This window comes from Bubalus kerabau, chromosome 21 (genome assembly GCF_029407905.1).
Source record: "Bubalus kerabau isolate K-KA32 ecotype Philippines breed swamp buffalo chromosome 21, PCC_UOA_SB_1v2, whole genome shotgun sequence".
Classification (NCBI taxonomy): Eukaryota; Metazoa; Chordata; class Mammalia; order Artiodactyla; family Bovidae; genus Bubalus; species Bubalus kerabau.
The window spans coordinates 23,605,732-23,622,023 of record NC_073644.1 but is presented as its reverse complement, the minus strand read 5'-3'; the positions used below and the strand labels follow the sequence as shown (position 1 = coordinate 23,622,023).

General features: G+C 44.8%; 1 protein-coding gene across 7 annotated transcripts in view; it reads left to right on the top strand.

Moving 5' to 3' along the window:
• Positions 1–16,292, top strand: part of FHOD3 (formin homology 2 domain containing 3) — a 524,125-nt gene that overhangs the window by 358,730 nt on the left and 149,103 nt on the right. For all 7 annotated transcript variants that reach the window (XM_055559620.1, XM_055559619.1, XM_055559618.1 and 4 more), the window contains exon 10: positions 4,173–4,414. In XM_055559620.1, coding sequence (XP_055415595.1) covers positions 4,173–4,414 — 242 coding nt within the window. The remainder of the gene's footprint in view (positions 1–4,172; positions 4,415–16,292) is intronic.

Here is a 16,292-nt window from a genome sequence, read left to right as displayed (position 1 = left end):
AATGCTCTAAGATGGCCTTATTCACCTGGTTCGGCCTTTAGTGGTGGCTGTTGGCTGGCTATGTGTCTTCAGCAGGCTAGCACATACTTCTGCACATGGTAGCAGCATTTCAGAAGGGAAAGTCTCAAGTACAAACACTTTTCAAGGGTCTATGTCTTCTGATGTCACACTGGCCAAAACAAGTCATGTGGAAAATTGTAGACTCAGTGTAGGAGGGGACTACACAAAGATAAGTAAACAGAGAGGCATGATTCCCTGGGAGCCCAATGCTGTAATCATCTGCCACAACCCGTTCAACCTGATAGGAGAATTATCAACATAGTTCCTTCTTGAAATGGCAGTAGCACTGGCATCCATTTCACCTAAAAGCTGAATCAGGATGTATAGGTGTGCATTACAAGAAAGCGTGGGAGAGCAATTTGGAAAATGGTTACATCTGCTATGTATGGTTGCCTGTCATGGAGGTTAGTAGTAGTATAAGAGCATAATCTCAAAGATCTGTTAATAGCTTTTGACCTTCATTAAGAATGTTCAGATTGTTGGATGTTCAATGATACTAAGAAATTATTTTAATTTCTTAGTGATATGGTGGACAATGGTATGGTGGTTATGGTTTTTAAAAATCCTTATCTTCTAGGGATATATACTGATATACTAATGGATACAATTATATGATTTGGGACTTATCTCAAAAAAAACCTGGCTCTGGGGTCAGGGGCAGGGAGTAAATGAGACAAGATTGGCCAGGGTTGATAATTGTTGAACTATCATAGGTGATGACACAAAAGTCTTTGTACTCTTCTCCATACTTTGCATGTGTTTGGAAACTTCCACTAAATTTTAAAAAGAACGTTTAGATCAGTCAGTGACCTCAAAGATAGGTGGAAGTTGTCCCAGATGCCACCTGAGTTTGCTCTTCTCTGCTTTCTTGGTAGGATGGGGTAGGGTGTGCAAGCAGTTGGTGCTGGATTCCTCACCTGGGTTTTAGAGACTGTTCTACATTTGATTAAAAGAGTCAGAAGGTATCTGGTGAGGGGCTCAGCAGCAAAACACCACATCACTTGGTTGAGATTAGAAGTTGTTCAGGACATAGTGGATCTCACCGTGGGTCCAGGGGAGGATACCACACTTGTGGTTAATTAGATCTGACACCACAGGTTCTGAATAAGTCTCATGGTAAGTGCTGTTCTCTCTCTAGGTGTCTTCCAGAATTTATTGGTCTTAACTGTAATTTGAAGTGCTCCCTAGAATCTAAAGAAACTGGAACTGTTACCATGGCCCTGGACGTGAAAGCAGATCTCTTTCCCTGTCATCAGTAGACACTAGTGATTCTAAGATTCTTCTTGTAAAATCAAAACTGGGGGTGAAGACCAGCCCAAATATCATGTTACAGCTTTCCCAAGGCAGCTTCCCTGCCAAGCCCGAGGCTGACATTGGATCTCCTGGGATTGTGATTCCCACTTGCCCCTACCCCCATGCATCCTTTTCTGTGTTTAAGAAGATGGATACTTTGTTTAGGACTGGAATTTTACACAGCTCTCATTGAATTCCATTTTATGGTGCCACTTTGATAATTTTTCAGTAAACCACTGAACAATGGTTGTCTCATCTTCCTTGACAAAAGGCAGTTGAAGTAGATTTCACTTTGTGCACACGCCATGTGGCTCTCTGAAAGGCCCTGGGAGTGGAATGCTATTTGATCTTTGCATCTCTGAGGTTAGACAAGGAATTAGAAATATCTGAACTCTACGTTATCCCCTGACCTGATCATTCCAAATATGTGCTTAATTAGAAGCAGAATCAATATTTCAGGTCAGAATGAGTTCAAGTGGTCTAGAATTTTTATATCTAAAAATGAAAAAATAATTGGCTAGTGATATTTTAAAACACTGTGCTTGGCTAGGTATATAATCATTTTCAAATGGTCCCCAGAGAATACCATTTACAGTGTTAAAGTTGAGGTGATAAAAGTGATTAATCAAATACATAATTTCTTTCCCAGTTCTTGCAGTTACACTGCAGAACACCCTTACCCCAGGAAACAGACTTTGCAGTGAAATTTTGTAACAGTATAGTGTTTTCTGAACTCTTATCCATTCTTACCTCAAACCTCCCCAGATTATGTCTGCCTAGTAAATTCTAGGGGAACAGAGCAGTCAAAATATTATTAGATTGTCTTCATCTATCTGGGAGTTTGTTATAGAATGTATCTGGCATGTAGATAGAAGAATTTTCACTATATCAGTCTTGTCTAAAAGCTAGAGCTGGAGACAACTGCAGATGGAGCATACCCAGGGAGGCTTCACTCCTGGGAAACAGGCTGTGCATCTCAGGTGTTCATCCTTGTAAACCGGATGAGAGGGGCCAGCCTGGCCTCGACTCGGCCAAGCTCACCATGCTGTGTGAACACATTTGGCATCAACACTTTGGACATGGGAGGCCGCTGACTTTGCAATAGCCAGGTTTTCTGTAGACAGGCGATGCCAACACCAGTAGCGTGGTTAGCCATCCGGGTCTTTATATTACTTCTCCATTCTCTCACTTTTCAGGACCAGGTTGTGAAATGTGACCAGGAGCACCCATAAGGCTGGGGAATATGCCCCTCTGGGGACATGGGACCATGTGGGTCTTTGGGCGCCAAGTCAGAGAGACTGTTGGACTTGCTTGGGCCTGGCCCACCTGGGCTGTGAGGTGGCCTGCCTGGGCAGTTCTGTGTGATGTAAGAATTTGTGGGTGTTCCAGGCCCTGGGTTGGGATGATCCCCTGGAGAAGGGAATGGCTACCCATTCCAGTATTCTTGCCTGGAGAATTCCATGGACAGAAGAGCCTGGCGGGCTACAGTCCATGGGGTCACAAAGAGTTGGATGTGACTGAGCGACTAACAGCTTCACTTTTCACTAGGCCCCTTCAGCTGAGGGCACAGGCTGGGGAAGAATTGTCACATTTATTGAGTACCAGCCACAGGGTGGGCCCTACCCCAGCTGCTTTACATGCATTATATAAGTTATTCTTACCACAAACCTGCAAATGCAATCCTGTTAGCCTCATTTGGTGAGCGAGAGACTCTTGAGCAAGCAATTTGCTGCAGATCATTCCTGGTCTGTCAGTCACACAAAGGTCTAGTCAATGACAGCTCCCGTGACTGTTTAGGCTTGGAGAACGGAGGCACACACATAATTAAAGAAACTGGAGAAACAGATAGGTATAGTCCACAGCTGGAAAGGCTGAGCTCCTGTAAGGAGGAGGTATGCACAGAAACAGTGGGTGTTGATGTGAGAAGGCCTATGGAGTAAGATCCAGGATGGAGGAGATTAACAGATGGCAGAGCTGATTCTTTGGCCAGGCCTCACCCAACTAGGGGCAGGACTAAAAGATCCCTGGGAAGAGGGCAGGGGTGTGGGGTGTGGGGCCAGTTGGCTCTGGTTTCTGTTGGGTTGGCCAAAAAACTTATTCTGACTTTTCTGTATGATCGTATGGAAAAATCTGAACGAACTATTTGGCCTACCCATACATGAAAGCCAAAATGGCCAAGTGTGAGTGCTTTTAAGAGGAAATTTTCTAAAAATCCTAAATTCTAGCGATCCAGTCTATTTCTGGTCTATATTTTTGTGATCACAGGTGCAAGCAGGCTCCATGCCCACCCGAGACCAGGCTTCGGAGGGTGCCCCCCACCCCCGTGCATGGGGGTCTCAGATCAGGCCTCTCAAATGACCTGCAGGTGAGGCTGTTTGTCTCACCTGGAGTTCGTGGCTCCTGCCTTTCTCCTTGCTGTGCTCTCTAAGCATCCTCCCTGGGAAGCAAGCTCGGGGCCAGGACCTCCAGGGCTTCCTGTGACAGGGTTTCAGGAGATGCTCCGCCTCCTGGACCAGAGAACACCAAGTTGGGGGGAGTTCACGAGAAGGAGAGATGGCCTCTAAAGGGAAGTCCTGGGGTCTAATTACAAAATAGTTCTCAGATCTTCTCTTGACATCAGTTGACCTTCTCGGATCCTTTTGGGAAGATACGCGGTGGCGAGCATCTTTCAGTTTGGAGGCTGCGCTTTGGGATGCGCGTGTTGTGATGACTGCAATGAGAAGCCCACGCCACAGGATGGGAGAGGACGGAGTTCGGTGCCCTTTGGGATGGGACTGTGAAAGGTCTGACCTTGCTCTGTGCACTCTCTGCTTTTCCAGGTGGCGCTCCGGCTGGAGGATGGGGATGAGACGGCAGAGCCGCCCCCCAGCGGGTGCCGTGACCGCAGGCGGGCCAGCGTGTGCTCCGGAGGCACAGGCAGTGAGCCCCGGGGCCTGGACCGCAGGCGGAGCCGCAGGCACTCGGTGCAGAACATCAAGAGCCCCCTGTCGCCCCCGTCCAGCCCCTGCTCCCTGTCGGCTCCTGACTTCAAGCCCAGTCAAGTGCGAGATCTCCGGGAAAAGTAAGCATAACCCAGCCTTGGAGAAGGGCACAAGGACCCCTAAAAGCGGAAAGGAGGCCCAACCCCACAGGTGTCCTGGACCATCCCAGCCTTTCCTGTCCCCTGCCTCTTCTCTACATTTAAGCCATCACCCCCAGTTACCCCAAAACTTCCCAAGGCCAGGTGGCCCTGGTGACACACACAGACTTGATCTAACTCCCTGAACTCATCTTCACCTCCTTGTGTTTTTATATTATTTATATTATTAGCATCTCAGTTAATATCTGTGTAGAAAGCTATGCTTTATCAACTAGCAAAGAATCCAAACCACAAAACTTTGGCCTAGAAATAAATGGTATGCCACCACACCAATGTGAGATGGTTAGAGTCTGAGGTACTCATGACAATACATAGTTGAGGTTAAGTAGAACAAATATGTACTTTCACATAATTTCGGTAAAAACTAATGCTGTCATTTATTCAGTTAGTCATATAGCATACATTTTTCTGAAGTGTGTCTTATAGGCCAGGACTATTTGCAACCATGAAGACATATGAATGGAAAAGGTATGATCTCCATTTCTGTGAACTCCTATCAGGGCTGAGAGAAAGTAAGAATGAAAAAAGGACATAAAAAGAAACAGAAACCCTCCTCCCTCCTCCCTCCCCATTCCATCCCTCTGGGTTGTCCCAGTGCACCAGCCCCAAGTGGAGGGTTCAGGATGGGGAACACATGTATACCTGTGGCGGATTCATTTTGATATTTGGCAAAACTAATACAATTATGTAAAGTTAAAAAAAAAAAAAAAGAAACAGAAAGATTGACAATCCCATGAGAAATTATGTATGTCCAAAATACACAGTTTGACCAGATCTCTAGGAGCTCAGAAGTGGTTCCATTAAACAGAGGTGCAGCTGAAGGATGTCTGTGCGGCTCTGGGGCCTGGGTCCAATGATATCTTCCCAAATGGAAGCCCTCAGATCACTAGGATGGTGGGGCTCCATGGACCAGTCTGTGCAAGACAGCTCCATCGGGGCTGACTGATACGCTGATTGCCAGTGCCCCTCTTCTGCTGCAAGTGGAAACCCTGCTCGCATCATTTGGCTGAGGTATTTTCTCCCATTGTGGGGATCTACCTGGGAGCCACATGTAGTTCAGGAGGCTGCATGGTGAAGAACTGAACTCAGAATAGGTGGGATGACCTTAAGACAGTGATTCAGATATGTCCCTTCCTCTCCATCCCGAAGGGAACACCCATACTCACTTCTACTAAGAAGTGACTGGAGCAGTCTGGTACCCTTGGGGTCCTGGCACAGCCCACCCCATTGGGTGCCTCCTATTGCAGAAGGAGAAGGAGGGCGTGGATCTGAGGGTGATGTGCAAGGCATGGTCCCTGCTGACACCCTTCTCCACCACATAGCCTACAGGCTTTTCTGTCTCTAAGAGTCAATGTGCAGCAAGCTGTCTTTCAGTGAAAAGAAAATTGAAACTTCTGAGCGGAATGAGAAATGAGAACATTTACTGTGAAACTGCATGTTGTGATCTAAGATCTTTGAGAAACTCAGGCGATTCTTACAGGGTCCTGAAACTCCCTGTGGTGCTGTTTCTACCAGCTAGAAAAATGAGCATGGAGAGAGTTGGGCAAAGTGGGCTGAAAAATCTATGATCACCAAAGATGCTGAAGGTGGGAGCTCTGAGGCTCCGGTGGTGGCACTTGGTATACTTGTGCCCTGTCTGCCTTGTGTCACGTTTGTTCTGTTCTCTTTCTTGTTGTTACGCTTTTAAAGGTCCCTGTACTTGACTCGGGTGACCGAGCCTTGTGATACGTTGGCAAAGGCAGTGACAGTGGGGTGGACCACCTGGGCACAGTCCACAGTTTTGAGGCTCCAGCCTTGGTGGGATCTGGAATAGGACACACTTCTGAGTGCTCCCGCCTCAGTGTTTTCAAATAGGACTGATTTTTCATTTTAATAAATGATCAATGTAAACTTCATAGCATTCGCTTACGAAAAATCCACTTTCCAGTTTATAAAGAAAGATCATGGTTTTAAGATAGATGATGATGAAGTGGCTTCATCCTTGAAGTCTATTGGAGGGATTTTTCCCTGTGGCCACAAAATCACAGCATGGGAGCAGGAGAAAGGGAGAGGGTAATGAGAAGCAAATTGGGAAATAGTCCTAGCATATGCATAGCTTAGTCACCTGCTCAGCATCTGTGCCTCACACATCACCTTAGACTCTAGAAGTTCATTGTGCTCGATTGCCCGTAGACCTTGAAAGACACAGACCCACACCTGACCTAGACTACTCTTCACCTGTGTGATCATTCTGGCCCTGCTTACTGCTAACTTGTAGCAACATGCCTGCGTGTATCACACATGAAGAATTGTAGACCGAATTGTCTAACTCTGTGTCCCAAATAATGCCAATACTCTTGAAAAGAAGACAGAACTATGCTACAGATTAGAGATTCATGTTGTCCTCAAATATATTCATATCTGGCACTCTGCACTCAGATGCTTCTTTTATGTAGCTTGAATCAAATCCTCCTGTTGATCCTCTCTAAGGTCCAGGTGGGACAAGCATCATTATCGTCACATTACAAATGAGAAAGCAGTTGGGGGCTTGGTGCCTTGTGACAAATCTTAGAACCAGGGGGCTGAGCCTCGGGTTAAATCTAAGTCTTTGGCCTTTGCCTCTCAATGTCCCGGTCATACAGAATCACTTCCCACCTACCACTCCTTAACATAATCATTGAGTGAGATTTGTACTTCTGGACTTTTTTAGACAAGGAATTTTATTTACATACCATGCAGGGGTATTTTTATTCAGGTTCATATGAAAATTCAGAGTCGAACAGGAGAGAATCCCAGAGTCGTCTTGTAGACCTAGTCCTGCTAGGCTGTGAGCTTTACTAAGGCCTAATAAGGCTTGAAACTCACATTGCTTTGGTTTCTGAAGAAATAGAACTCCACAGTGAGCACTCACCAAATAAGGTATGTGTTTATTGTTCATCTGCCACCTAAAAGTACTTTTTGTGATCATGTGTGCCATAGTTTCACCTTTGCAATTCAATTTACAGATTTGATTGGGAAGAAAAAAAAAGTTGGTGCTTTCATTTTTTTTTTTTTTTTAACCAGGAAGATTGTTTTTAACATCTAATCATCAAAAGAGCCAGTGTCTCTGATTTAAATTGTAATTGTAATGTTAGGACTAAAAAGTCTTCAAGGTTTGTCTAGCCCACAGCAGAAGCCTGTTCTATGCCTTTAACCTCAGACATTCTCCTCTCTGAGGCACTCCACTCTGTCCTTGAACTTCTCAGCTCCTTAGGAAAGTCCCCTGGACTAAATGTGCTCCATAATGTGGTGGCTTTATTAGTGCTTAGAATTTTACTACGTGGATAAAATGCCCCTGCAACGTCTCCGCATTCATCCCGGCTCTCATCGCTGTCAGCGCACGTGAGGTCCTCTTCCTGTTCTGTACGACCACCTTTCTGACAATGAGCATGGCCTGGGACTTCATATGTAAACTTGAAATTTCATCCTGTTGACTTCCACACAACATTCCAACCCGTGGAGGTAATTTTGAGCTTCATTTAGCCACTCCTGTTAGCAGTCGCGCCTTCCAGCTTTCAGTCTTGTGTGTATTTGAATACACATGGACGAGTGACCTGGCGGGCAGTGGATGCTGACAGCAGCTTGGTACAGACGACTCCCATGCGCCTCGAAGTCAAGTGTTGGAAACATTCTCTGTCAAGGGCCAGATAGTAAATATGTTAAGTTTTGCAGGCCAGACAGTCTTTGTTGCAACTACTCAATTAAATTCTTCCTTTGTAGCATGAAAGCCGCCACAGACAGCAGGTAAGCAAGTGAGCATGGCTGCCTTCCAGCGAGGCTTTATTTATGGACACTGAGATTTGAGTTTTACATGTTATAAAATATTTAGATTTTTTTCCTCCAACCATTAAAAAAAGTGAAAATCATTCTGACAGACTGTACCAAACCAGGTGGTGGGCCACATTTGGCTCACAGGCTTGCCAACCCCCGTTCTAATGGGCTGGGTTTCTTGAGGGAAGTTGATGGGGAATGGCAGAGATGACAGAGAGGAGAATGTGGCTAAGAAAGAAGAACCCATCATGCGCTATGAGAGGACTGTTAGGAAACAGCGTCCTCTAGTCCAGGGTTATAGCTAGGAATATTTCATGAAGACGTGGAGGCTGTTTGCTGATGGCCACTCATGAGTTGCCACTGGATTATTGAGGGAGTTGGAGAAAGCAGAGATCAGACGAGGGGACGTGCAGAGATCAGACAAGGGGACATACAGAGCAAGCAGGGAGGAGGGTGTGTGGTAATGACTCCAGGAAAGGTTGGGCTGCTCGGGGAGGGAGACTGGGATCAGTCCCAGTGGTGCCAGAGGCAGTTGTCTTCAACCAGAGGTCTTCAACCTGCTGTCTGTTGAAAATTCCATGAAGGTGGTAGTACCCTCCCCATTTTACAGATGAGGAAACTGAGGCACAGAGTGGCTAAAAAACTTGCCCCAGATCTCACAGGTGGTAAGTGGCATAGCTGAGTTTGAACCCAAACCAGATTTTAGTAGTCCGGAGCCTGCCCTCAGTCAAACATCCCTGGAACTAGTGTCTGAACCTATAGAACGTGTTCTGTGGTGACAAGCTTTTTCTCTTTGGAGGATGACTTAGAGAAAGCAAAAAATCTTTCAGAACAAACGTCCCCTGGAACTTGGTCATCCTACTAAGCTGTGTTGCTTATAGTCACTGTTAAGATTCTGATCCTGAGATAATCATAGTGGTTTGCTTGTTTTTCTCATAAATTGGCACTGGAGACAGTTCCTAATGAGGAGTTCTGAAAGTGTTCAGAGTAATATCTGCCAACACCGGAACAGCCTTCCCAGTTAATCATAGCTAGAGAGTGATAATCTTGGTGAGGGGAGCAGGAAGGAAGGTATAGAGAGCAAAAGTTCATGGTTAACAGGAAGCCACCGTTAACTGTCAATTATTGGAGGCTTAGCTGTCCTCACGTTTGGGGGATCATACTTGATGTGCACCAATTAGTGGCCTAGTGGGTGGTGGGAAGAAGGGAGCCAAGCCTTGAGGCTGAGCCTCCAGGGTGGGGGCTGGAGGGAGAGAGTGTGGCTTTCTATTTTCTGTTTTTTTTTTCTGTTTTCCTGTGGGAGTAGAAAAGAGTGTTGACACCTTTCCACCAGTCACAGGAACCAGTGGACAGATGGGAGAGCCTAACTATGAAGGGGTGCAGGGTGGTGAAGCGGCCTTCCTGCGTTTTGCAGGGAGGAGGCATATTTGGATGCCGAGTTCCAAGGCAGTGCTGTGATATCCAGTCGGTCTCTTGCCTTGTGCACAGGGTTTCAATACCAAGGCTTATGGATTCCACTCCCTTGTGAGCTGCAGGATCGGCAGCAGCAATAGTTCTGGCTTTCTTGGAAGCAGTTGGCAATGAACAATCAATTTGAAAGCAGGAAAACCTATTACATAACCGGTAGTGTTACAGAGTCCAAGCTTGCCACAGTAGCCCAATAAATTGAGAGACAGGGTGTTGGGATAAGGAATAGTGACTTTATTGGGAAGGCCAGCAGACAGAGAAGATGGTGGACTGGTGTCTTGAAGAGCCTTCTTACCTGAGTTAGAATTCAGGCTTCTTTTAACTAAAAGGGGAGAGGGTATGACTGGTTGTTGCTGACTTCTTGGTGCTGACCAGATGGAGGGAATGTGATAATCCTTTGTTCTTACAGCAGTCCACCTAGGTCTGATCATGATGTTGCTGGAAACCTCCAACAAGACAAATGTTATTCTCTATTCTGCAACTTTTTATGTCTATGTGAATGGAAATTGTTATACCTTTAACATATAACCTCCCAAGCCTGGCAGGCAAAGCTTTGTGAATGGACCACCCTGTATATTTCAGGCGATAGACAACATTCTTTTATAAAAGGTACGGAGCCTGCATAGTTAAGCACAGGCAACCGAGCACAAAGGTTAGAGCCAAAGGACTAGATTCTGTACATAGTCGGGCTTGTTCTCTGTTACAGTAGGTGTTGCATAATTGGTGTTAACCTACAAAATTTATCACTTGGATGACCTCAGTCCTGGCTCCTGGGGAACGTTTGGCCAAGTGCAGTATAGAAGCAGCCGCTGAGGTTATTGAGGGCACAGACATGACCTTCTCGGCTACAGTCCCCGCTTCCTCCCCAGGCTTGGCCTCAGTCTCCTCCATGGTAAACTCAAGGTGATGATGCCTCCTTAATAGAATGGCAGGTGAGTCAAGAGAGGCAGTGCAAATGTGTGATTAGCCCAGTGTTATTCCAGTCACTACATGCCCTGGAGCTTTCCCGGATATTGTTATTAAAGAAGGTAATTGTTAAATAAGTATGGGTAGGAATGGATGAGAAGATTCTGTGAACTGGCTTGAACATGCTAGAGGATTTCACAACTAGATTAACAACCACTGGTACCCTGAGCAGCAAGTAGCTACTTGGGTAGGTTTATCTGATGATAATGATTTCACTAATGAGATTCACCAGCAAGGGATGTGACCTCCGCAGGTAGGTGTGATTAGAATATAGCCAGTGATTCCAAGTTACCATTTAATCTCCAGGAAGCCCTTTGTGGTCTCTTGAGTATTGAATAGCAAAGGGTGTTCAAAGGGTGGTCAGCAAAGGAGGGAACATGGCTTGGGTGGGAGGCTGGGTGGGAGGCAAAGGGGCATGAACTCGGAACTGAGAGAACCTGCACCAGGAAAGGACAGAAGCAAAAGGTGTGAGGGAGTGGTTGCTTTGCAAAGCTTCCTTCTGATTTCCGTGACAGCACTTCCGGTTTCTCAGAAGGTTTACTGTGACCAGATTACATATTTCTTTGGGGGTTTGGACTTTGCTGCATTAAATTTGGGGGTTTTTCTAGATTCTGATTTCTAGATTTTCTAGACTCTAGAGTCTGAAGACAACAGCAAAACTGTAAAAATGAACAGAGCCACTGTTGAATTTTAAGTGAAGAAGTGAGATCAAGGTAGTGTTTCAGCCAGACCGCTCTGGGAACAGCACAGAGGCTGCATGGGAGGAGAGCTGAGCAAAAGGGGAATGAGGGGGGGCCTGGACCTCACCCTGGAGAGAGGTGGAGGGGCCCGACAGGGAGAAGGTGATGAGGTATAGGATGGATATCATTTGTGGGGAGGTGAGTGGATTGTATGGTAGGAAAGAAGAAAGAGTTTGGGGGTGATCCCCAGACAACCAGTAGCTTAGGGTCATGGGATGGCTCGAGGCCACTGAGTAAGCTGTGGGCATTTTCAGTTTGAGAAGTCTGGGTCACAAGTAGAACTTTGCATAGGCAGTTGGATAGGCATGAACTGAAAGTCACATACATGCAGGTGAGGGGTGAAGCCTGGGCTTTGACCCTCTCCCCGACCCCCTGTAACCCAGGGAAAGCAAACCACATGAGTAGAGAAGTGAAAGGATAAAGTGTAGAGCTGTCATCTCATGGAAGTCTGAAACCGAGAAGGTGACTTACTTCCCGAGTCAGTGAACCTTGACCTTGGTCATCTTCAAATGAGAATGCTTCTCAAGCCAGAGTAGCCTTATTTTGTGTGATGTTGCAGGAACGGGCTAGCCCTTTGCTATGGGAATGGCGAATACACCTCAAAGAAAAGGAAAGATTCTTGTTTCTAGTTAAGTTTTTGACTTGCTTCGAGAATTTTCTTCTTTTGGTGTCAAGCTGGCTTGCCCTTGACCTGTGCAAACGCCCCATTTCCTGTAGTATACACGTTCCCATCCATGTCCTGACTGTTCACAGCCCTTTCTGGTAGAGTTGATTTTGTTGGCCATTCACACAGGTATGGGGGTGGGAGGGGCCATTCTGTAGAGCAAGCATCTCTCTTTTTAAATCTCTGACAATTCCAGGATCCTTTTGGATATGGATTAGGGGCTTTCTAATGATTACTAAGCTGAGCTGATTAAATCCTGTTGTGGAAGGAGGAATGAGCGTATCTCTGACAGGAGTCTACAGAGGGAGCCTGGTAGTAAGTCTTTTGAATGAGCAGGGAAATATAAAATCCTGAAAATGTAGGCTGCGGAGGGCAGATCTGGCATGGCAAAAAAAAAAAAAAAGGACTGTGGAGTGGGCAGAGATGATGTTGGGGAAGCATTTTGCAAGGAGCTTCTTGGGAATGAACTCTGGAAACTGAGAAGGAGAGATCCAAATAAAGGGAGACCTGGCCTAATGTCATTTTTATCTCACACACGTGCTCAGTGAGCTGACAGTGGTCACAGGAACATCATATTCATTTGAGAAAACACTGATCTCTAAGGCAATTAATGTTGAGCTTTCCGAGCCTGGTGAGAACGGACGTGGGCCATCGTTGTGGTCCAGGTTGGTCTGTGTCAGGGCGTCACTGATTCTCCTAGTGGTGGAATGGAGTCTCACTGTGATGGACAAAGGGTCAGAGCTGGTAGACACCTTTACACCTGAATACATGAAGAGAATCTGAAGGAAGGAAAGATCCGTGCTTCTTCCAGTCCTTAAAGGGAAGAGGCATTTATTTCCAACCACAAAGCAATGATCACTCTGAAGCCTCTGAAACACTCGGCCAAGCCTGTGCTTGGCGTCCTTGCTGTTTCTAAAAGGTCACAGAGAATCCCAGTCTACCTTCCTCCCAGTTTCTGTTCTGCTCTCTCAGGCCTCTAAGAGACGTTTAAGGCAATTAGATAGTATCTCTGGCTTGGAATAAAGTTTTTTCTAAAACATGAAATCAAAGCACCCACAAAAGAAAGTAGTGAAGCACCCCACAGTCTGTAGTTTTCACTGGATTGATTTGTTTTACTTCTAAATAAGCCTACAACTAGGCTACTAATTGTGTTTTTTCTACTGATATTTATGCTGTGCAGACTGGCATTCTATTATATTCAACTTCTCCATGTTTTCAGCAAAAATAATGTGCTGGATCCATTAGTATTTTGTTTTAAAGCAAAATAATGGCTTATGCATTAGTAATTTATTCTAAAGCAAAATAGCAAAATAATGGCTTATGCATTAAGTTTCTGGTTGGTTGGCCAGTTACTAGGTATATTCAGTATCCATGGCCTGTGTTTAATACTCCTTCTAAACTTTGAGTGTTGCAGGGGCAATAAATATTTTCCTGTCTAACTTTGGGTTCTCACTATGGAAACATCAGAGCAACAGCGGAGCTTAGATGCCTTTTCATCCTCTCGGCTGGCAAAAAATCTTTTGAGGGAAGTGTCTTCTTTTTTGGTGGATAACAGACCTCTGTTTTTGAATGAAATCACTGCTCCAGTTGGTCAGAGATATGTCTTAACTGATTAAGATCACTAATTGGAAAATTTTAAATCTCTTCTTGGGGCCTTGGTAGCCTAGTAACAGCCTTGAACTGAATAGAAAGTGTGAGTCATTGGGAGGCTAAGTTCAAACTCCAGTTGAAGTGTTTGCTGAGGGATGCAGATGGAACCCAAGGGGGCACTTTGTCTGACATAAATTTAACATGCTGTTTCTTTTTCTGCTTTTAAAATGTAAAGTTTAATTTTTTATTGTGGTAAAAAATATAACATGAAATTTACCATTTTAATCATTGTTAATTTTACAAATTAGAGGCAATAATCACATTCATAGTAACACACTATTTCCATGAAATACTCTTTCATCTAATTATGTCATATGTATTTTGTAGAACTAAATGGGGGCATTTAGAATGTCTACGTCTTATCTAAACCTTAATACAGAGCTTTCTAATGAGTTGCCACAAATGATCACACCTGTGTCAAGACGCTGATTTCCCCTCTAGGCAACCAGGCATGTCCAGGGTGACAGGGGCACTGGGCAGGTCTCCCGTCCCTTACTCTGGTGACTGTGTCCTAGATGGTCTTGTCTGAGCCCCGTGCAAGGAGGACCGAGAAGCCCCGTCCAAGGCACTATTGCTTAGGTGGAAACATGCAGTGATGCAGGAGCCATGAGACCCATTTGGATTCTGCTTTGAGTTCATGGCATCAGCAGTTCCTCCTGGCAGGTTGTGTGATCTCGCCCTCTCTGGACCTCGACTTTCTTATCTGCAACAGGGGGAGATCTCCAAGTCATCTCCCAGTTCTGGCCACTCTGTCTGTTGACCATCCACAGCAAGTGTCTCCATGCTGAGCACCATGTGAGATTCTCAGGGCCAAAGATCTCCAACAGGCAGTGACTACTCAGACTGGCTGTCCTTGTGGACTGGGTCCACTAGAGAAACAGAGCGAGAGGAGTAACTCTAGGCAGAGAGAATGGCTCCTTCAAGGACCCCCAGCGGAAATGCCCATGGAGTTGGGTGGACAGCTCAACAGACTGATTAAAACTAGGGTGAGGAAATTGATGAAAGGAGAGTAGGGGATGGAGAGATGATGGGGGTATTTGCTGGGCAAGTTGGACTTCACCCTAAGGTTAGTGTATACATGTTGGAGCAGGAGAGGGTCATGTGCAAAGTCCCATCTTGTCTTCTGGTCATTTCCTACTTGGCCAACAGCACTGCAGAAGTTTTTCTCATTTGAATACTTCCTGGTGCAATTGATGTCTTTCTCCCCCACAGACCTGTAAACTTTAAGGGTGAGAACCTCTATTAACCACTATACCCCAGCATCTTGCACATAATAAATGCTCAATAAATAATTGTTGGGTAAGTGGAGAGAGAACTCTTGCCCCATAGTTACACTTCTTTACTTTTAAAAAATGTTTGTATTGCTACTTACCATGGGAAATCTCTGAACCTTCTGGCCAATTTTGCTATGAAAATCAAACGGCTCTAAAAAATCTGTTTAAAAATTTTGAATTGTTCAGAGTTGAATTAATCATAATCCTTAGTTCATGGTACATTGGCATCATTGGTCCATGTGTGGCCCTCTCCTAGTTTATTTTATGTAAGATTTACTTATTAATACAAAGAATATCCATGAGACTAAAGTCCAGCTAGAAACCCAGGGCACTACCCTTAACTCACTATGAACTTCCAACTTTCAAATCTCTGGACCTTGGTAACCAGCACTCTTAAATATCCTTTAGCATTGTCTTATGGATTTATTGTTGTTTTTACTATTATCAGATATGCATATATATTATATATAAAACAATAGTATGTCATGTAAGTTTGCCTTTTTGAACTTTATAAAAAGTGTTTTCATATTGTAGTGTCTCCTGGCAGTTGTTTTCTTCAGTCCACATTATGCTTTCAGTGTTCATCCATATTGTCACGTGATGCAGAAGTCTTCCGTTTCCTCTGCTTGGAATATACCAGAATATATTTAGTGTTTTTCCCATGGGGGAGCATTTGTGTTGTTTACATTTTTGTCAGTTACAAACAGCACTGCTGAGAATATTCTCAGACTCACATCCTCTGCACATGTTTTGGCTTCCCCAGGGTTTCTCAGGCTTGGTACAGTTAACATTTTGGACTGAATATGTTTTTGCTGTGTAGGGCTGCCTTGTGCCTTGTAGGATGCAGCATCTAAGCCTAAATGTCTCCCAACATCAAAACATATCCCTTGGAGGACAGAATTACCGGATTCAGAAGCACTGCCCTAGGCTATAGCAGTCTGCTTCTAGGCGATGTGAATCACACTTATGATATGAATTGTCTACCTTGACAAGATGGTGCCAGTTACTTTGCCAGAGTGGTTATACTAATGCGCAGTCTTATCAACAGTACCTGAGCGCCAGTTGATCTGTATGCTCTTCAGTTCTTGGTGTTATCTTCAGACTTATTACTTATGCCAAGCAGACAAAAAATGTTATCTCATTGCAGTTCTGATTAATTTATATTAAACTCTGGGTTTCAGATATCATTTCATACAAATTTATTGGCCATGATCATGTATTTTGCTCACTTTTATAGTTGTATTTTTATT